General features: G+C 32.6%; 1 protein-coding gene across 10 annotated transcripts; it reads left to right on the top strand.

Moving 5' to 3' along the window:
• The first annotated feature begins 822 nt into the window (after nt 1-822).
• Nucleotides 823-16,730, top strand: LOC105368735 (zinc finger protein OZF). Of its 10 annotated transcripts, none has more exons than XM_011507859.1 (9): nt 857-889; nt 7,035-7,123; nt 7,466-7,579; nt 8,351-8,978; nt 9,481-9,573; nt 10,092-10,178; nt 11,945-12,100; nt 12,762-13,065; nt 15,993-16,728. In XM_011507859.1, exons 2-9 carry the CDS (start codon nt 7,055-7,057, stop codon nt 16,285-16,287), a joined length of 1,746 nt encoding a protein of 581 aa, XP_011506161.1. In that variant the 5' UTR covers nt 857-889; nt 7,035-7,054; the 3' UTR covers nt 16,288-16,728. The 10 variants fall into 10 exon arrangements, with proteins under 10 accessions (XP_011506197.1, XP_011506161.1, XP_011506180.1 ...); XM_011507851.1 differs by lacking the exon at nt 857-889 and adding an exon at nt 2,967-3,029; XM_011507825.1 differs by lacking the exon at nt 857-889 and adding an exon at nt 4,640-4,884 and having other exon boundaries at nt 15,993-16,730.
• The last annotated feature ends 6,476 nt before the right edge of the window (nt 16,731-23,206 follow it).

Raw genomic sequence — 23,206 nt, 5'->3', positions numbered from 1 at the left:
CGTCTCGCTCTACAGCTAGGAATCGACCTTGGCGTCCGTCTTTCTCTCTCTCTTTCAACCGTTAACGCCATCGCTTCCCTTGGTCGCGACCACCCCACCCTGCCCGCCGCAACATCAATCGCTCGCTCGCTCACTCACTCACTCTCTCTCACTCACTCTCTCTCTCTCTCTCTCTCTCTCTCCCCTCTCTCGCTCACTCAAGCTCGCCATCCTTCTTTTATCTCTCTCTCTCTCTCTCTCTCTCATTCTCGCTGCCTCTTTCTCGCTCTCACTCTCGCTCTATTACACTCTAGCTGCGTCTCACACGGAGCACAGAGAAGAAGCGAACACGTCTGCGGCCTGCTCGCAGCGCGTTGAAGAGAAATAGAGGCAGTCGAGCGGACGAGGACTAGCGAGAGTGAGAAGGACGCTAGACAATCAGGCTTGACGCAACGAGCCCGACGCGACGCAAGAATCGCTGCGAAACTATATAGCCGCTCTCTTTCTCGGCCCTCGGCGACGACCGGGCTGCAGACTGAGACAGACATATTAGAATCGTCTTGTGTCTGGTCCGCGGGCTGCGTATAATACATACGCAAAGAAGGACGGACAAACGACGAGTGGCAGAAAGAGAGAGGGCAAAGTGCGCGGGCGAAAGGGAAGCCGGGCGGGAGAGAGAGAGAGAGAGAGAGAGAGAGAGAGACCGACAGACGGACTGCAGCCGTCGGATAAACGACACGACAAAGAGGGAAGGAGAGGTAGAGAGGAAAGAAGAGATCCTGAGACAGAGACACGACGAACGTCGTCGGATCACGGGAGCGAGACAGCGAGAAACAGAAGAAGGAGTGATACACCTCCAGAAACGAGAAGACACGATCTCGATGTACACATAACGTGTATATCCTTGGAAGTAAGCAAAAGCTAATATTGCATATCTACTTTATTCGTACGCGGGACTACTAGTTTATTCCTCTTCCCCTCCAGCACCCTTCGATTTCCCATTCGCCCGGGTAATTGGGTGTTTGAGAATCGAACGTTAAATGCGATAACGAAAAAAGAATAAAACCGATGAAACGCGTCAAGGATGGGGCGGGGAGAACGGACTAACGCTCTCAATTTTTTCGTGGTATTCACTAAGGGACAAGAACGTGCTGCAAATTTCCATTCCCTACTTTTTCGGGGCTCCCGTCTCGTTAAAGAACGGTATAGATTCTCAGGAGAGCGAGAGAGAGTGTGTGTGTGAGAGAGAGAGAGCTAATCGCATCATCGTTCAATTTAAAATCCTGTCCTTCCGAAATTTGAAATACACGTATTATAAATCCGAATACAAAAATGGTGATGTCGGCGGTCGCGATCGAGTGACAGAGGGCCACGGATAAATAAGTAATAAAGAGAAAAAAAAGGCTGATAAAAACGTTTCGGTGAATTGACAACGGTAAAAAAAAAAACCGAATATAAAAAAGCTCCCTTCTCTATCGTGCTCGTACACCGTCGCAAGGCCTCTCCTACCCTTTCTTCAATTGTAATGCCAGTCTCTTTTAACCTCTCTCCGTCTCTCTCCCTCCCTCTCTGTCAGTCAGTCTCGGTTTCTCTTCTCATTCTCTATCTTCCTCCCACCCAACCCAACATTCTGGGATAATAACGAAGCGAGCTGGTGGCTGCGCAGGCGTCGAGTGCGCAGCTCTTTCGGGTCAGCCAAAGAGAAACGGCAGCAGGTAGATAAAGAGAGAGCGAGCGCCAGCGCGAAATATATATATATATATATATATATATATATATATATAGAGAGAGAGAGAGAGAGAGAGAGAGAGAGTGAGAGAGAGAGAGAGTGAGAGAGACGTGCACCTTAATCGGGCGTTGAAAAAAGTGGCGGCGGTAGCGCGTCGCTTCGCGCGCACGTATATTACCCAAGCGTGGTATATGCTACTTGGAAGAAGCGCGTGAGGGGAAGGACGCGGGATTCACACGGTGGTTAGAGAAGGACGCAACCGCCGGCGTCGGGACACGGAGTTGTTCCGTCCTCTTTCTCCCTTCCTCCGCCTGCATAGGCCTTGGTGTCGCTGCTCGTCCGTTTTCCCAACGAACGATAACAGAATATCTGTGATCCGTACCTTTCGGCACCGTACGAGAAAGAGGATCAGAGAAAGAGAGAGAGAGAGAGAGAGAGAGATAGTTAAATAGAGCGAGACGAGAAAGAGGATCAGAGAAAGAGAGAGAGAGAGAGAGAGAGATAGTTAAATAGAGCGAAAAGGACAATCATCGACTGTCGATTCGTCGTTGTGTTTGCGTTTTACGAGCGGAACACCCGTGGTAACACACACCGCGAGTGAGCACAAGAAAAAACTAAAATAAACGCGCTGCGAGAGCAATGTTTATTCACGGCTAGTGGTCTGCCGGCTTTTTTCGCGCGCGCGCGCGCGCGTGCACCAACACATCGGCATTGTCGTCACCGCCACCGCCTCCTCCATCTCGCTCGGACTCGCGCGCCTGCGTATACGCGCCTCCTAGTCCGTGTCCTCGCGTGTGTCTGTGCGTGCGTGTGCCGTTGGTGGCCGGGTTGAGCCTGCTCGAGCTCAAGTGCACAAGTTGGAATAGCGACGACACGACGCGAGCGAGACAGAGCGAAGGCTTCGTTTCGTAAGCCCGCGTTTTTCACGAGAAGAGGAGAGAAATGCGAGACAAGAACGAAACGGGAGATTAAGCATAACGCGGGAATCGCGCTATCTCGGCCTCTTTTTGCCATCCTCTGTGTATGTTTGTCAACGTTTATATGTGCGTGTGTGTGTGCGCGCAGGCAGGGAAGAGGTAAGAAGTGCCAGTGCCGCGCGCGCGCGTGTGCGTGCGTCCAAGACGGTGCTCGACGAGCGGAGAGATAAGGAGTGAAAAAAAGGGGCGCCGCGCGGCGTCAACATGGCTACGCGACACCGTCCCGAGGAACAACGGCGCTGCAGCGACGTCGGCGCCGTCGGCAGGTCGAGCAGCGGCAACTTGACGAGGCTCCGGAGATAGGAGGCCGGCCGCGGATAACCCGAGACGACACCACGTCCCATGTGAGTCCGTGTGTGTTCAACCGACTGCCAGTCCCGCTTCTCTCTACACGACCTCACTACCCCGTCTGTCTACTTACTCTCGCTCTCTCGCTCTCTCGCTCCCTATGCACGCTCGCACTCTGAAGAGCGCCTCTGTATCTTCATCTCTTTCCCACCGGCACATTTATTCTCTTCTCTTTCTTCACCTCGATTTATCTCCGTTCTTCGAATCCTCTCCTTTGCCCCTATGCCCGTAATGAGCATCTACGAATATATGTAGTGTGCGCGCACACGCACAACTGCCAGCTTCTTTTTTCCTTTCTCCTTCATATATATATTTATCAGTTTTCTCTTCTACAACCTTTCGTTCCAACCTGTACGTTTTACATGCCTCCCGTGACGCCCATCCACGACAAATATTTCAAATAATGCTATAAATTTGTAATATTACTCATGTGTAAAATATATAAATTGCATGAGCTGGGACAAACAATCGAATATGCCATCTGTTCCTTTTGACTTAATAGCCCTGTCATATTTCTCTATACCTATACTATATACATACGACATATGCATGTACACGCAACACGCAGGCGCACACATAAATACCTATACACAAAAGCCCGCAGATGCAACTGTATCTGTTTATTGAATTACTGTTTACCATATTATGTGCGCGCGCGCGCTACATCCATTTATAGTTGTATACACATAATATATTGAAATGTATTCGTGCTCTGCTTTCGGCTTCATTAGTTGGCATTGCTTTTAATGATATTCAATCCCATCCGTGCATAAACAATTTATAAATATAGTAATTTTCAGTGGATTACACCCACCCATCCGTAGACAGGCACACGCACGCGCATTCTCTCTCTCTCTCTCTCTCTCTCTCTATCTCTCTTCGACTCATTAATTTTATCTGGTCTTGAAATATATGTTTCCACTTACAAACGTGCGTCCAATATACTTTGTATCTCTCTCTCTCTCTCTCTCTCTCTCTCTCTCTCTCTCTCTCTCTTCCTCTTCTTATTTTTCTCTTCTCGTTTATAATGAAGAACGTATTGAAAGTTGGAAATTGTCAAAATAATTACCGAGACTTGATTTTGTAAGGAAACTCATTGTACTGTGCTTTACAAGACGGTGTTTCTAAATTTGAGACAAAATTTTAAGCTTTCTGCGTCCAATATACTTTGTGTCTCTCTCTCTCTCTCTCTTTCTTTCTATTATATATATATATATATATATATATATATATATATCAAGCCCGCGTATCTCCTCGGTTTTAAAGCAGCAACGTCTACAGTTTTTGCTTTCTTAACTTTTATTGTTCAGGCCTCTTGTATTCATTGAATGTTGCCTTTTAAAGTTATGCTTTATTAAAATTGCATAGATATCATTATCAAAAAAGCATTTAAAATCTTAACATGCAAAATTCAATTCAAACGACCATTACACTATCATACGATTCCAACACAATAAACATAAATTGTAGACGCAACCGCACGAGGTCGCTACGTATACCCCCTCCTTCCTCCAGCCCCTACACGCGTAATATCTTTCTTCTCTCTCTCTCTCTCTCTCTCTCTCTCTCTCTCTCTCAACCTCTCTCAACCTCTCTCTTTCACGTTCACGTTCATAAACGTACACGGGACAGGAGCTACAACTAGGCCCGTAGAAGTTGGTTGCGCGCGCCCCTACTATATGCATGTGCTCATGTGTGTCCCTCTTGGTCACGAGACTGAGGGTAGGGATAAGCTTCAACTAGGCGTCTTTCTCTTTCGGCTTGGTCGTCCCGCCTCGGCGCGGCCATTTTCCTTCTCTGTTTGCTGCTTTGCTTCACTATACGAGCTAGAGAGAAGGAATACACAAGAGAGTAGGTATAATACCTATATATACATTCGCCCAGAGTTGCTCTCTCTGACTCTCCTTTTCTCTCTCTCTTCCCTCGCCCTCTCCTCTCTTTTTCGCCTGCATGTATCACACTACGGCCATTTCGCATTGTCTCTCTTATACCTCCGCCGTTGCAGTGAGACACATAATACGCACATGAACGCGCCGTGTGTATATATGCATAATAGATATACTCTAATCCCTGTGTGCAAAAGAAGCGCCTGAGATATTTTTCCTATCTTTCTCTCGAATATCCCAACAAATGCCATCTCCCCTGCTTTTTGTTCTGTCTCGGTGACGGCGTCGCCTCTCACCCTTGGCCGAAGTTCCCGTCCCGATTCACTAACTACCAAACACACATCATGTCTGACACGCTACTATTCCTTTTCCAAATCTCGTTCCTCTCGCTTTTGGCGCGATATGGCGCATAGTCTCTGTCCCGTAAACGACTCTCTTCATCGTCACTCTTCTTCCATTCGCTCTCTCTCTCTCTCTCTCTCTCTCTCTCTCTCTATCTATCTATCTATCTTTCTCATAATTTTCTCTTTCTATCTTTGTTGCGCACTGTTTTTCCTCCATCTCGCTCTTTCTCTTGTGCATCTGCATTTCTCTTTATTGCCCACCTTTCCCTCTGCTCTTACTCTTAAACGTTCGCGTGTTATTTATATATAATACAATTATTTCATTATGTTTTTTACTTTTTCTTTGTATTTTGCTTTCTTTCTCTATTTCATTCTTTCCCCTTCTTATATATATATGCAACAATCGTGATGGATAATATTGGTACTTGTGAATATTTGCAAAATCTATTCAGATGTCAAAAAATGTAGAAAGTGTTTTCTCCTATAAGGACTTGCTTCTGATAGACTAATGTGCAAATATCTTATTAAAAAGTGGAATTCTAAGAGTATATTGTGCAGGCCACGTAATTTTAAACATTTACGTACAGACTGAAATCCATTCCAAACCACCCGTCATGATTAAGGTAATCAACGAGTGATAGAAGTCTTAGATTCCAAATCTACTTCTTGTTTGTCGTTTAACTACTCAATGCCATAAATATTGATTCACATACATAATTAATATACAAACTTCGTTTGGCTCCTTTAGCTTTCTAATTGTGAGGTCTAAACTTACTGTCCTATACATAAATCTTGTGTATCAAATCATTTTATAATTTATTTATCAGCATTAATTACCATATTTCTATATTAGATTAAACATTAAATATTAAGTACAGTGACGACGCTTTAAATCTAATTTAAGTATAGAAAATTTGAAATTGAATTTTAATCAAAAACAAATGTAGAAATTTATGAAAATTCAAATTGTAATTTTACGTGTCGATGTGCATGCCGGTGTTATAAAGAAAGTTGGTTAAAGAATTTTTTATAAAAATCTATAAATTATAATACTTTATTTTATAGTGCGTATACTTTTTAATAATAATAAAAGCTTAGGAAGTAATAAATAACTTAATTTTTTCTATTTTTATTTTGAAAATATTAAAGGCCCTTTATTTATTTAATTATAATAATTTCATTATTTAATATTCACAAAGTTTATGCATTAATTAATCATTGGTTGGGATTCTTTGTTTATAATTATTTTGTTTTACTTTTAAATTTTTACATTAACATTTATGTTATCCATTGTCTTGAGGGTACATCGATCTTCTACTCCAACTTATATTTAATATTGTGCAATAATTTATAGAGAATTTAATTTGTTTTTAAACTTTTAGGAAAATATTTTATTAAGCCATAAAATAAAATATTATTATACATTATTTTAATAATGTTAATAATTATTAGAAATATTTCTTGCGATTCATTCGTTTTGAAAAGGTGATGGAAGATTTATGTAATATGAATTATAGTTTTCATTTGTACATTTATCTATTTGATAGTTCACTATTTAATTGTTAATCTAACTTTTATATATAATAAAGATATGATTGATACAGGCAAGCACCTTTTAATCACTAATCAATTACTTTCAATTTGCATAAATAAATAGAAATCAAAACTTAAGCAGACAAATTTGTGAAAGACATATATTTGTTAATATAATGCATTCCTTGGAGAGCTCTATTTATTTCTGTAACGTTGCTGTTACCTATTAATTGTGCAGGATTGAAGAGCAGTACATCAATGGCTCTAGAGTCGAATGGTAACAACGTGGTGTGGTTGAACACAACGCAAGCCGATCAAATACAGCAGGTATGCGCTGCGTTTGAGTAATGAAAAAAAAAATGTACATAGTACAAAAGGAAACACACAGTTCTAAAAAGGATTAATATTGTTTATTTATCCTTTGTATGCATTGCTGCTTGTATCTTGAGCTTCAATGTGATTGTTATAAAGGCTGTTGAACGCAAAATTATTAAAGGAAAAATACCCAAAAGCAAAAACTGAGTAGACAAACAAACTAGGGAATGTTTAGAATTTTGTGAAATAATGAAGACGAGGTGTATATGTAATGTAATATACGAGGTGTATAGATTTGAAAATAAATGTTAAATTAAATTAAATGTGAAAAATCTAACATGTTTTAAAATTTAGCAGGGCCAACAAATTCAGGCACCAGTGAAGTGTTCCATGTTTACACAAACGGAGCAGACCAACAGCTTCACACAAACTGAGCAAAGCAACTCCAGTTACGCTGATCAGCGGCAGGTGAGACTTTTTATTGTTTCACCTACACGCTGCACAAAATTTTGAGGATAGATCGAGTCAAGGACATTGTTTTGCCACTTCAGTGAAATTTGAGTCAAGTAATGTATAATTGTTGATTTGTAAATTTTAGTAATGAACAGTTTTGGACTTGTCAAAATTATCAAAAACTGTAATTATTTGAAATTGTTCTATATAATAGCAGATTCATCTTAACAATCGCAAATATATAATTACAAGAAAAGTATGTTTATACAATACTTTTGATTTTTAATCGTTATAAAGTTTTTTTATTTTTTAATTGACCGATTAATCTGCTACTAATTTTAAATTATACTATATTAAAATCAATTTGATTTTCAATGTTATATAAAATTATATAAAGTTATATAAATTTTGTTAATGAATAACAAATTTTCTTTTCATAATTATAACCCCTAAGATTTTAATTGATTTCAATATAGTAAAGTTAATGTACGTAATTAACCTTCTTGCTATTTTGTTCATCTAAATTTTACATTGCGATACTTTTATTAGATTTTCTGATGACTTATCGACTATAATGAGGCTTATAGAAATAAGATTGAAATAAATAACGATTTTTATTTCAAGTGAATTTACTTATACATGAAATATTTTAAAAAATTATTTAACAAAAGATGATTTTGTTGTCCTCAATATAATCGACAATACCTTGTTAAAAACGTATTTATATGGACTTTTTAAATTATGCATCTATATTCACAAAATATTTCTTCCTACATTAAACATCAGCCCCAAGAAGCAACGATGTTCGACCCTCAGCAGATCCAGCAACAGCAGGCTGCGCAGGGCCAACAGTCGCAGCAGCAACAAACTCAACAGATGTATGTAACAAGTGATAAAAAGGAGGACAAATCTGGGCAGCAATCAGCTACCACGGAATTTCCTTTTTATTACAACGTCAACATGTTGCAAAAGGTTCAAGCCAACGCGGTGGGTACCATTGGTGCCATTACCACTGACGACAAGGGCTGTTATCGCTTCGATGTACAACCCGTTGGCTACAACACCCTCATTAATCAGATGAATCTAGCTACAAATACAACTTTTAAATGCGACATATGCGGCCTCGTATTCGGTCACATGAGTCTGCTAAACCATCACAAACGTATTCATAATTCGACGCCAAGCAATTTGCAGCAGCAACCTCAACAAGTAGTAGTACAAACACCTACGACAGTGACAGTTGCAACAACTCCAGAAAGACCATATACGTGTGATGTATGTGGAGCATGTTTTGCGTTACCAGGAGAATTAAAAAGTCACAAGACAAACATGCACCAAAAGCCAAAGGTGCAAATATGTGAAGATTGTGGAAGCGAAGATCCCTGTGAACATCATCCTACTAAAATAAAAAAAAGTAAGTATAAAGTATTTACATTTTCTTTTTTATTTGTAATTGTTGAGGTACCAAAGTAACAATCTAAATATTACATGATAATTCATTATAATTTAGAATATTATTGAACAATGTATAGAGATATAAAGAATAATCTGGATAAATTTTTTTTCTATAATATCAATGGTAGGAAAGGCATTTAGTTATGTAATGGACTTTTATAACGATTATTGGGAGCCATAACTGTATTAATAATGAACATTAAACCCTTTTTGACAATCTTATATACTTTTCACATACATTACTTTGCAAATAATATTTAGTATTTATTTATTTCAAATGTCTAATCAAAAGCTAGATTTAGAAACCAAAAGTTTGTATTCTATACATATTATATATATTTAATTAATGAAACGAAAGAAATGTGATGATTATTTATATTGGTTCGACTATCATAATAGTAACCTTCTGTTTTCCTACCTTGTTTTAAAAATGAAAAAATTGAAAATTTAATTTTATTTAGCTATTAAACCTGGTCATCATCCAGTGAAGCGGCGTGGTGTCACCAGTGTAACCAAGTGCCACAAGTGCAATGGCACAGGCATTATTTTCATTGGTAAGTTTTATTACTTTATTTAAATAATTGTTTAATATAGCAAGAAATGTTACTACCAAATCAAACTTTTTATACATTTTGAAATTATAACGATAAAAATAAATACATATATTTTTTAGTTGTTTTCAAGTATGAATATAAGTTAAATTGTTTTATTTTTACAAGTTGTTTGCACTGTTACATGATTATTTTATGCATTACTGTACCACTTTATTTTGTATTTTTATATAAGTAAATTCAGTTAAGGCTTGTTTAAATAAAGCATTTTTATACTTTTTATCAAATACATGTAGAAAGGAATGAGGTTACAAATACTTTTTATTTATTTTATTTAAATCATTTGAATAGTGTTGTATATGAGTAGTTAATAATTAAAAATCAATAAATTTACACACTAGTCAAATGTAATTATTTACAAAATGTTTTAAAAAGTAGCATTTCTTGTAAGGCGTAAGCCATCTTTCCTCCATTTCTCATTTCATTGCTGTCATGATCGTACATCGGGTGGTGTATGGTAGGTAAACACAACGAAAAACTAGATTCCGGAATCAGTTCCCTCGCTAAGTGTAGCGGCTGCAAGGCAACAGGCCGCATCATCATAGGAAGTAAGTTGGACAAAAAAAATCACAGCCACGAAATGTATGGGATCTCTTTTTCTTTATAAATTTCTGTAAAATTAATACAAACATTTTTTATACTTTTTTTTTTTTTTTTTTCTATTTTTATTGACAAAGAAATCCCTGTCGGTTTGTTGTTTAGATGGTGACAGTTCTGTGACTTAATTTTAATTATCTTTGTAAATTATTCTTCTTTTGATGGTACTTACATTTTACTTGAGAAGTAATTTTAGTTTCCGAATTCTTTTTTCACCAGTAAAAACTATAGTACTACTTCAGTAGCCATCTAATATAACTTGGGACACTAGAAGGATTTGTTGGATTTGACATAGTTATGAGAAAAATTTATAAATCAAAACATTTTTAATGTCAACAAGATATTTTATTATATTCAATACTATTACAATGTAATATTCAGTTTATATAATCAGACCTCTTTAGAATATTATTTTACTTATGAATTTTTCTCAGTGTCTTTACTTTCATGCAAATACAATTATAATTAAAGTACATGATTTTCTGCATGCTTCTTGTGTTGTAGATAGACTATTTTAAAGTATTGCATAAATATAATTTTTAAAGCGTACTGGCAGTATTCAGTGATCAAGAATTGTTAATGATTGATGACATGTTCTTTCATTAGTTATTTATTCATTTTTTCTTCATATGCGTACACATACATACCTATGCACACACGCATATTTATGTATATTTGCATATGCACATATATTTCTTGTATAACTTATAATTTTTATTCTATCAAATTTTTGAAATTTACCAATTAATTTAATTCAATTTATTCATCAATTTTTATGAATTTATTAATTAATTGAACTTAATTTATTAATTGATTTAATAACTGAACTTATTGTACGTTCGAATTGAATTTATTAATTAATTTTAATTTATTTGTAATCATTATTATAATAATAATAAATCATTGACTTTACTTGATATCGATTCATAGTTTGTAATTAAAATGTTTTATATTATAATTTTCTTCTTTTTTTACTAGAACTGTCAGCATCTAAATTTAAGACAATTGCACAGAACAAAACCACTCCCCTAAGGGACAGTTTTATAAATTTGATACTACGACGAATCAACACTCACACTCTTGCTCGTGGACAGAAATCTTCATTAATTAAAACCTTAGTCTCAGTTGAATATTTTCTTTCACGATACAATTGAAAAGAGGAGTTTATACTTGGAATTGAATTTAGAAGTTTTGTATTATTATTATTATTATTATTATCATTTTTTTTTTTTTTTTTTTTTTTTTTTTTTTTTTTTTTTTTATGTATTTTATTCTTTAGACAATTGTTTAAAAATTAGTAACATTTTTTTTCTATTATCATGTGTATATTTAAAAAGATTAGTATTGTATAAACCCTAGATTGATTCAATGTAATAAAGTGTAAATAAACAATAAAAAAAAATTCAAAAAAAAGAACAAAAAATTGAATCCGTTCTAATTTGGTTGATAATCACGTCTTCAAAAAAATTCATAAATTAAATTAAATTAATAGGTAATAATAAGATATTGACAAAATATAACGGAATAAAAGAAAAAAAGTTAAGAACAAAGTATACAGCTCCTTTTTAATACGTATCGCAAAAGATATTTTTTTAAAAAGCCCGATTATATTTCGTGACTCGCAATGTATCTCATGAAATCCACGTCGAGCACATCTTTTTTGTAGAACTGGCCCTTTTGAGGAAAACTAACGCTCGGTTTGTATTTTCAATTACAGGCGGAAAAGCAAACAGTCAGCAACAGGAGAAGCCGTTTCATTGTAACGTTTGCGATGGCACGTTTTCAAGATATTCCTCGCTATGGTCTCACAAGAGACTGCACTCTGGTGACAAACCGTTCAAATGTGAAGTCTGCGGCTTAGCTTTTGCTAAGGGTAAGGATCGACCACAGCCATCGCAATGATGATTGATTTGAGCATTTTATATAAAATTTATAGATATTTTATTATTTATTCATTTTTCTTCGTCGATGACTTTCAAAAATTTCACAAAATTTAATCTATTTGCTCTGCTCCAGTGCTAATATACGGAACAACAAGCTTATATCTATTTTTTTTAAAAACAATGCATAAAAATATAATATGTTTTATTTTATTTTAATAACGGAATGACAATGACAGATTAATAATAAAGCATATTTTGTACGAAAGTATGCCGATTTATTTAATCTTAATTTGTTCAATTTAAAGAAAATGGAACGACTATTTTATAAATAGAATTTTTATAAAATCAATATAAGTGAATTCTATAGTTTAAATTTAAAATTAACTAGTTATTAAACATTAAAACATTTAATAAGAAAATGCTACAATCATATAATATGTAAAATGTGTAAGCATTAAATATAAGTATTTATTAAGTTGTTAATATGACTATTGATATACATTTTCATTAATCACGTATCCCACAGCAGTGAATGTGTGAAATGAGGAAAGAAAAATATTTTTCTTTTATGTATTTAGTTTTTAATGAAATAAAGTACGTAAAGTACTATTTATCGCTCCTTCATTTTTCTCTATCTCTCTACGATTCTAGCGGCGTATTTGAAAAACCATGGCCGTGTTCACACGGGTGAGAAACCATTTAAGTGCAGCCACTGTGGTATGCAGTTTTCACAATCTCCGCATCTCAAGAATCATGAGCGCATTCACTCTGGTGAGCGACCATACCAGTGTGAAGTTTGCGAAAAGACTTTCGCTAGGCATTCAACTCTCTGGAATCATCGTCGAATTCATACGGGAGAGAAACCATATAGGTGCAACATCTGCGGGAGTGCGTTCAATCAAGCTACACACCTTAAGAATCATGCTAAGGTCCATACCGGAGAGAAACCACACAGGTAATAAAAAAAGTGCATTATTAGTTGTGAACAATGCCAATGAAAGGTTATGTTCTGCAGTGCTTTTCTTTAGTTTGGGCTGCTTTTTTTTTGTTGGAAAATTTAATTTGGCCTTAAAGAAAATTTGTAGCTAGTAGTAGTCCAACATTATTTTAGCTATTTTTAATTTAATTTGTTTAGGTTTGTATGAATGTAGAGCATCATCGATATATAATGCATGACTAATATTGCATTACTTGGGGTAAAGGTAAATATGATTGAATAATGAAATTAACTAAGCTAATTATAAATATTGTTTACATTAACTGTTTTGGATTAAATTACACCGTTGAGACTTTTTTTTTTTTTTTTTTTTTTATCAATCTTATTATTTGAATATGGACAGCATTCTCTCTATTTTATTAATTTCGATCTAGATACAATTTTCGAAAAATAAATATATTATGAATATTTCGTACGATAAGTAATTTGTTTATTTACATGATACAAATCTTTTCATTATTAATAAATTTCAGTATATATATTCTGTGAAAAGTTATTAATGTTTTTAATACCAATTAATTGTTTTATACAAAAAATTTTTACACTTTTTAAGAATATGAAATTAATATTCCATTTAAGTATTTCATTTATTGAGAGTTACGTACATTTTCAATTAATCTTTTTATGTAACATGTTTTTAATATTTATACACTAATATAATATTTCCATTTACCGTTTATATAAATAGGCTCCATTTAATTAATTAATTTTACTTTTTCAAAACACAATATTAAATATAAAATTAACATTAATTACATTCACAATTTGAAATGATATATTCATTTTATTCATAAAGAAAGCAAATCTTTTGATTAAATGAAATATCTGTTAATTCAATAATCATTACTTGGAATAGAAAATAGCATGTTATTCATTATTAAATCTTATTGTAACGTTTATTTATTGTTTTAATATAAATTTTATTTTAAATAATACAATTTATTTCAGTAAATTGAGTTGGTAGTATGGTGAAACACAATGTATTATATATATATATATATATATATATGTATTAATAATTAAATTTTAAATATTATTACATAAACATATTAGTAATTAAAAAGATATCCTTTTGTTTCAAATTATAGGATACATTTTTAATATTATATATGTATTATGCTCTGTAGTATATTTGTTTATAATTGTTATTAGTTGATGGTATAATTGTTCGTATTGTTTGTCTATATATTAACAAATATTTTTACATTGTAAATTAGTAAGAAAATTCAGTTTCAAATAAATGAAATATAAAGATAAGTGTGCATATACGTTTACAATGTAAAACTAAAAGTATTTGGTTTTAGATAAAGCTTGTGTCGTTGAATCAATAGGATATAATAGAATATAATTTTTATTTTATCTGTACTATTATTATAATATACAAATTAATTTAATACACATGTGTTTATAAATGCCTTAAGTCAAACAAAAAAATTATATATGCAAAGTAATAAATTTGATGTTGCCAACACCAAGAAAATTGAATCTTAACAAGATTTTTTCTAAAAAATTTATTGTTAAATATTTATAAAATTTTTGTTAATTATTACCTTGATTTTACTAGTCATTCGTTTTTAAAATATATTAAAAATTTTAATTAAAACTATTGAAAAATTAATAATCACGAAGAAACGGAAATACTACACATTCAATAGGATAATTAAAAATGTAAGTTTTAACATATATTTTCACCCACAGTATAAAACTGAAAAATTTGAGTTAAGATTATTCTTACACTATAGATGTTGTAATGGAAAATTGACGTTAAGAATTCACTTCATTTTTATGAAGAAATATGTTAAATATTTCAGGAAAATATTTACTGGATATAAAGTAAAATTTAATAATGCTTACTAATCTCAATTTTGTTTAACACTTTTTTATATTTATAATAATTTTAATAATTTAAATGTTAAGATAATTTTCAAATACGTCGTTGTTGTTGTTGTTGTTGTTGTTGTTGTTGTTGTTGTTGTTGTTGTTGTTGTTGTTGTTGTTGTTGTTGTTGTTGTTGTTGTTGTTGTTGTTGTTGTTGTTGTTGTTGTTGTTGTTGTTGTTGTTGTTGTTGTTGTTGTTGTTGTTGTTGTTGTTGTTGTTGTTGTTGTTGTTGTTGTTGTTGTTGTTGTTGTTGTTGTTGTTGTTGTTGTTGTTGTTGTTGTTGTTGTTGTTGTTGTTGTTGTTGTTGTTGTTGTTGTTGTTGTTGTTGTTGTTGTTGTTGTTGTTGTTGTTGTTGTTGTTGTTGTTGTTGTTGTTGTTGTTGTTGTTGTTGTTGTTGTTGTTGTTGTTGTTGTTGTTGTTGTTGTTGTTGTTGTTGTTGTTGTTGTTGTTGTTGTTGTTGTTGTTGTTGTTGTTGTTGTTGTTGTTGTTGTTGTTGTTGTTGTTGTTGTTGTTGTTGTTGTTGTTGTTGTTGTTGTTGTTGTTGTTGTTGTTGTTGTTGTTGTTGTTGTTGTTGTTGTTGTTGTTGTTGTTGTTTGAAAGATAACGACAATTTTCGACGGTAATATTAATGAAGAATGAGAAATTTAAAATCGAAAAGTATAATTTAAATATTTTTATTATATTGATAATATCAGGGATATTTAGTCAACAATCATAGAAACAATATTTCTTAAAAACGTACAAGTTTCTATTCAATGCACGGAGTTTGGAAAAAAAATTTAATTGTTTAAAAAGTAAATACCAATCAAGTTTGTACTATCAAATTAAAAATAAAAAAAAAAACGATAAAAATAAAAATACAAATAAATAACACAGAATAAAAAGAAACAAAAGCCGTAAGAATTGGCATTGTTCTTGCGATTGGCTACCATTAAGGCAAAGGCAAAAACACTTATACTCACAAAAATCACGTAATCCTCAGTCCTGACTGCTAATCTCCCCTGTAGATGCGATATCTGCGAGATCGGCTTCTCTGACCGTTTCGCCCTGAAGCGTCATCGAGCGATTCACGAGAAGTACGGTCAAACAGCCGCCCGCAACAGCAATGCCAATGCCAGCAATGCCCAGCAGGCAAACGCGAGCAGTCAGCAACAACAGGCTCAGCAGCAACAGGCCCAGCAACAGCAGCAGGTTGTGGTGGTTAACGCAACGACGCCGGTGACGGTGAGCCAGGCTCAGGGTCAGGCGGTCATGCTTGAGGAGGTGTACAAGTGCCAGGTCGCCTTCCCTGAACCCAAATGATTCGACTGAGGCTCGGAGCAGCCGCAGCCAGAACAGCAACAGCAACAGCAACAGCAACAGAACAGATACGCTTTGATCGGATGATGATGGCCAGATTTTCTATGGACGATGACACGGTTGACACTCCGAATACGAGTCTTTGTGATTCTGCACATGCCGTGTACTCGAATAAACACGCGCATACATGCAACACGCAGAATTGGAAGCTGAAAAGGACAAACTAAAGTGCGATTGTGTGCGTGATTGTGAGGAAGTCGTGGCTCAAAGTCTCTGTCGCGGTTAAAGTATTTTTGTTTTCTTCTGAATAATAAGGGGATTTTGAGGTTCTGTGGTTTTTCCTTTTAGGAATGAGATAAAATGTGTACATTTTTGTTTTCTCGCTTTTGGTATTGCGTCAATTTGGAGATAATAACATGGAAAATAAAAAATTTTTATATTTAGGAATAATTTCTCTTCTGATGGATAATTAAGTTAAATTTAACTTAATCTTTTTAAATATTACAATTAAGTACATACATATTTAATGTCACAGTTAAGTATAATAAATCAATAGCTTGGGCGCTTATGAATTAAATGTTATGATACGTTTCCAAAGTCTTATAATTCTGTTTCATATACTAAATTAATATTAAATTAAAAATAACTTCGTTATCTTTATTATAATTAAAATGAAAAGAAATTTTAATATATACTTTATGTATTTAAAGTAATAAATTTCAATGCAGTTTTAACCGGAACGAAGAGAAACTATTACCGATTATTTTAGTAAATATGTATTTATAAGAAGTGTGCGTAAATGATTCCTTGCTATTTACTAACGCTTTTATTGTACAGTTTTTTACTTAAATACATAATGGATCCTAAGTACGTTTAAGATTTGTATAAAAGTTAGTCTCATTCAAATGACATGTAATCTTTTTATATACAAATTTATATGTGTTTTCGGTAGATTTTTGGATTCCCGACAAATATATTTAAAATAACGTTAAAAAGAATGTGAATCGTAAGAAAAAAATATACTCGTGTCGCTAATAACAAAATATTATGTTATTATTTTAAGGAAAGAAAAATGTTATCGTTAATAATTTTTTTTTCTTTCTTTTTTTTTTTTTTTTTTTTTTTTTTTTTTTTTTTTTTTTTTTTTTTTTTTTTTTAAGAAATCGAGAGCGAGTAAACAAAAATAGTTTAGCATTTCGTAAAGTTGGTAAAGTTTATTATAAGCATTATTCAAATTCAAAGTCCGTAATAATTTTCATTATTTAATTATAAAAAGAGAAATGTCGCGTAAAAGTAAAATTGAGCAGCGAGAACTTTATTCTTGATTCTGAATGGTGTGTTACTTAGAATTTTTGTTCTTTGTTGGTGGAAAAAGGATTCCTTTGTGATTTGGATAATTCATACTGATCCAAGTGCATAACATAAATTAAAACAAACATAATATATCTTAAAATAACAAGCAAATGAAATCAATTTTTGTATCACAAGCATAAGATTTGTAAGTATGCAAGAGATAAACTTCAAGTATAAAAGACAAGGTGCAATATACATTCTCAAAATTTTGGACATAAGCATAAAATATTAGTTGTGCAGCTAAAAGAAAATTTTAATATTTTTTAATTTAATTAAAAGAAGAAGATAATTAACGGCGAATCAAACTATTACTTTTATTTTTGACAATATAATTTTTGCATTTGATTAACATTGAAAAATTTTCCCTTAGTTCTATTTTCTTATTGAACATTCAAATGCTTTTGATATATATAGCATTTTAATATTTTCCCTGTGTGTATTTTGAAAATATTGACGACGAAATGCTGCATTAAAAAAAAAAAGAGCATTAAAGCGCCAGATCGCTCTGTCTTATTAAGGGGACATTAGAGGCATCTACTACCGAGTGGGTAATGACTATATGAATAAATAAATAAATGATCGCTAGTTCATAAATGATGAGTAGTTGCTTAGATAATATGTGTATACATTAATTTTTATATCTTCACTTGTTAGATATGACAACCACCTCCTCGCTGATTTTCCAACGGAGAAGCATAGAAACAAACGATAAATCAGCTTTAAATGGGTTAAAGCAATTAGTGCTTATTATCCCGCAGCATGTAAATTATCCTCAAGCTAGATAAAACTCTTCCCGATATAAGTCATGTATAGACGACAATACTTTCACGTTTAGATTTTTAATACTAATTACAGTTGTACTTTTGTCGTGGAAAGAAAATTTAACCAATAACGAATTTAAAAGAATAATTATGTAAAGTAATTCATAAAATACTTTCGCCCGTGAAGTGAATTTATACGAATACTAGGGAATCGGGAATAATTTTTCTTTCTTTCTCTCTTTTTTTAATTACTGTTTAAACTCATGTAAAATAAAGCATATTCGATTACGTTTAGTTTACTCTTACGTGGTCACAATACCTGCTACAGTATTTCGGATTAGTTTAGAACTTTTATCAACTTCGTTTCGTTTTTACTTCGTTGTTGATCTTATAATGATAATTACGTTTATACGTGAATCACACCAGCAAGTTTTTGTTGTTTTTTTTTCTCGTATTTTTTGTTTGTTTGTTTTTTTTTTGGTTTTTTTTTGGTTTTTTTTTTTTTTTTTTTTTTTTTTTTTTTATGTTCTTTGCCTTAAAAGAAGAAAACTGCAAAATGATACGTTAATTTAGAATCTTTGTTATTGCGTTCGACAAATTATATCAACGTATAAAATACAATTTTACATGTAAAGACAATTTTTGTGAATAGTTCAAGCTGTTTGGAAAAAAATTATTTGCTGTAACCTTAGTTTTTCGCTTAAGGGCACTAAGTAAACTTGTAAATACATGTATCTGAATATTAAGCTCAAATAACACAAGGAAGGACTCAAGCGTTGATCGATTCGTTCGCTTCTTATTCGATTACTAGGTAATGTACGTATTGAGATTCTTCCATCTATACATAATGAAGAAGATGAAAAAAAAAAAAAAAAAAACGGAGAAAATTGAGCTTAAATTCAGTGTATCCATGTCGTGAATGAGAGACTGCGTATATAGATAGTATGCGTGCTGTGAGTATATGCGATTATAGTTTATAAGTATACGAACTATTTAGATAATTAATGTATAAGTCAGATGTTTAGGAGACTGCGTATATAGATAGTATGCGTGCTGTGAGTATATGCGATTATAGTTTATAAGTATACGAACTATTTAGATAATTAATGTATAAGTCAGATGTTAAAAAAAAAAAAAAAAAAAAAAAAAAAAAAAAAAAAACTGAAATTACTGGAGGAGGCACAGCTCGATTGCTTGTTTTGATCCAGTGATTTTTTATTTTCCCACATCATCTATAAAACTTGTCTAATAAAATTGACATTCCTAACTGTGCGTAACTATTCATAAATATAACACCTTTTGCGATTCTGTCAGAAGAAATTTTTAATTTAACAAGCGTACAGAGCTGCAAGTTATTAAAAATGTATATCTATTATACATATTTATATTATAATTTTAATAAATATTAATAAAAATGTATTTAATTTTATCGCATTTTCGACTTTTTTAACATTGTTGTTCCGACACCGTTTGCCTCATTCTTTCCGAGCAGCGCTGGATGCCTCTTACAGTAATATCATCTTTTAAGATTAAATTATGAATACAGAAAACAAAAAACAAAAAACAAAAAAACAAAAAAACAAAGCGAATAACATGCGAAGAATGGATATGATTCCGAGCTTCCACATTATCCAAACAAAAATTAAAGATGTATGGAAGTGTCTTCCAGAGTGTCTGTACTGCGCTTTTTACGATCACAAAGGTATCCTTCCTTCCGAAATATTGTGGTGAACATATAAATATACATGCGTTCTCATGTAAATCTAATTTTTGCACAAATAAAAAGTAAACACGATTAAAGCGCTGACGAAAATTTAATAATATGCTATTACCTATTTTTTATCTCATAATGTTAAATTCGTTTACTGAAAAATACGAAAATGAAAGATTTTTAATAATAATTGTACTGACAGAGGACAATTTCTTTATCGAGTCTACTACGGGTCAGCTAATGTGTATGTAGATAACACATAATCTAGAATTTTGTATGAGAAATAATAAACAAAACAAGATAAACATGAGAGACAGAAGCGTTTTACATTAGATCTACCTGTTGTCGATATAAACTAGGAAGTATAATTTGAATGTTCGTGTATTATACTAATTATTTCGCCTAGCTAAGAAAATATTTGATTTAAACCAACTAGCACACGATTATATCAGATATTCAAATAACAATAAAGATGTCCGTGGGACGTTTTCATTTTTTATCATTGTATTTATTTTCCACCGTCCTTTGATATTTAAATTCAATGTTTGAAGATTTTAAATCATTAGGCCGCATGTGTTTTTGAAAATAATTGTTTGCTTTAACAGATCTTTTATTTTAAAATAAAACAAGCGAATATTAATATCAAGCACAAAAGTACAAAATTTTGTAACCGACAGTGTTGAAATAAGTTGAAAGATAAATAAAACAAATATAATTAATCATCGTATTAATAGACACTTTTTTCATCTGCATTTATGATCTTTTTGTATGTTTTGCAATATATAAGCGCTTGATTAATTTGTTAATAAAAAACGTTGTTACACCAAAATTACTTATTAATATTTGATAATATAATATTGCTTGCTAGAATCTTGAAATTATATTCGATATAAGACCGAGTATTTTATTTTATAAATAATTTGAATTATTTATAGTTTGAAACATTTGGATATTTAAGGTTCTGTAAAAGTGCTATTTTTTGGATTGAAATTGTTTTATGCAAAATATAAGAAGAGAGATGGGGAGATTTGGTTAAAAAAAAAAAAAGAAAAAAAAAGGAAAAAAAAAAGAAGAAAAAAATGAAGCGACTTTTTCTTATTGAGAAATAAATATATTTCGAGACAAATTTCTACTTTAAATTTAATATTTTTTATAATCATTATAATAAAGAATAAACACGCATAAATCTAATGTGTTATTCCACAATTTCACAATTGAATAATAATATTTCTAAAAACATTGTCTGATTTGTCATAATAATAATATTTACATAATTACTTCTTTATTTCCATATTTTTATTGCAATGTTACAGTTTGCGGTCAGCGCGTACGCTTTATTACAAATTTGTAATCGCACGCGTTTATACATTTTTTATAATGAATATTTATTTATTACATTGAAAGAAGCAGTAAGAGTTACTGCAAAAATAAAATTAAAAAAAGATGAAATATTGAAAGCAACGTTATTACTATGGTGAATATTTTAACAAGATATTGGCTTTTCTATATGAATGATATTTGTCTGTTCGAAGATAACAAATAAGAAAATAACGAGTAATAAAATTTTGTATTTCAAATACTTTTCAATCCTAATTATTGTATTTATTTTTCATACAATAAACGCACACGCGCGGATATCGCACGTGCTTTAATTAATTTCGCTATCCTCTTTAACCGTCGTGGCATTGGAAATAGAATATTTCAAAACTTTCGGAATATTGAAATAACAAATTATCAATTGCTCTTTCAATTACGTGAACAGCAATTAATTCTCGAAATTCCGTTTGAAAACAAAAGATGCTACCAAATGAATAATATTAATAGGCTATATTAATAATCATTAGGGAGAATATCGTGCAAGTTATTAATGCCGAAATGCAATGATATTCGTTGCTTCCAAGCAATGAAGATCATCGATCAAAATGTACTGCCGAGCCGCGTGAAAAATTCTAAATTCAATCAGATTAATTCAGAAAGGTGAATTAAGGGAGAACACCATCTTCACCATCATCATTTTAGAAGCGAAGCAATGATATCGTCACACTTACGCTTGAATTTCAATGATCATCATTAATAAAGATATCATCTCGTAATAAAGCCATAACGTAAGGCCATAAAAAAAAAAAAGAAAAAAAAAAAAAAAAAATTCATGTGGAATACCCACAGCGCTACGTCGCGGTGTTAATGAGGAAGTAAAAAGGCACAGTTGGGGATCCAACAACCGTAGGACTTACACAATGTTCCTGTGTATTCGTTGGCCAAGTAAAGTTACTGACATGGCGGCGTCGGTGGTGGAGGCCAACGTGCGAGAAAATATCTTGTGAAAGTATCGATATAGCCGGAGTGATGTAATTTGAAAGGGATTAATATTGTTGGTGAATTGTAATGATCGGATTATGTGTGTGGCCTTGTCAAAGTTGAGGAATATCATTTTTCTTTTGGCTTTGGATGTTAAACTTTTTTTCTTTTTTTTTACGGTAAGTGTAAGTGGCGAAACGATAATAACACTTGCCGATATTTGTTGTTATGTTTTAATGTCTGTACGTTGCTGTTGGAAATGGTTGCTCATTTACGTACTCTTTTGTTTTAATTATTTTTAGCAATGCTAGTGCACTTATCAGTTAAAGAACATATAAAATTTAATAATTCTCGAGCAAGGCTGCTGTAGGTGTTGTTACGCGACCTTTCTAACTCTTGTATTATAATACAATTTAAGAAGGGATATTAAAATAGTTATGTAAATAGGAATAAGCTGTTCATTTTAAGTAAGTTTATTATTTTTATCATATCGATACGTACATAAAGCAGGCATAATTCATTATAAATAACACATGCGCGCATGCTCGCTCGCGTCTGCATACGCGCGCACACACGTACACGCGCATAAACACACAGGCACATAATATATATGCATATATGCATAAACATGTGTGCGATTGCGTACGTGGGTGCGCGCGCGTGTGCACACATTATATATATAGAGACCCGCAAGCATAAATTATTCTGTAGAAAAGTTGTTATTACTTATTATGTGATAAAATATCATTTTCATTTCTGATAAACTTAAATGCACTATTTTCAAATATATATTTAATAT

The sequence above is a fragment of the Ceratosolen solmsi genome, unplaced genomic scaffold (genome assembly GCF_000503995.2).
Source record: "Ceratosolen solmsi marchali unplaced genomic scaffold, CerSol_1.0 scaffold10, whole genome shotgun sequence".
Lineage (NCBI taxonomy): Eukaryota > Metazoa > Arthropoda > Insecta > Hymenoptera > Agaonidae > Ceratosolen > Ceratosolen solmsi.
Note: the sequence above shows the minus strand (reverse complement) of the source record. Positions and strands in the feature narration are given on the sequence as shown.

Coding starts and splice junctions, on each gene's coding strand:
- LOC105368735 (XM_011507825.1), top strand. CDS start 4,713: ATGCATGTGCTCATGTGTGTCCCTCTTGGTCACGAGACTGAGGGTAGG. Junction 9,574..10,091: donor CACAGGCATTATTTTCATTG/GTAAGTTTTATT, acceptor GGTGTATGGTAG/GTAAACACAACGAAAAACTA. Junction 10,179..11,944: donor AGGCCGCATCATCATAGGAA/GTAAGTTGGACA, acceptor TTTCAATTACAG/GCGGAAAAGCAAACAGTCAG.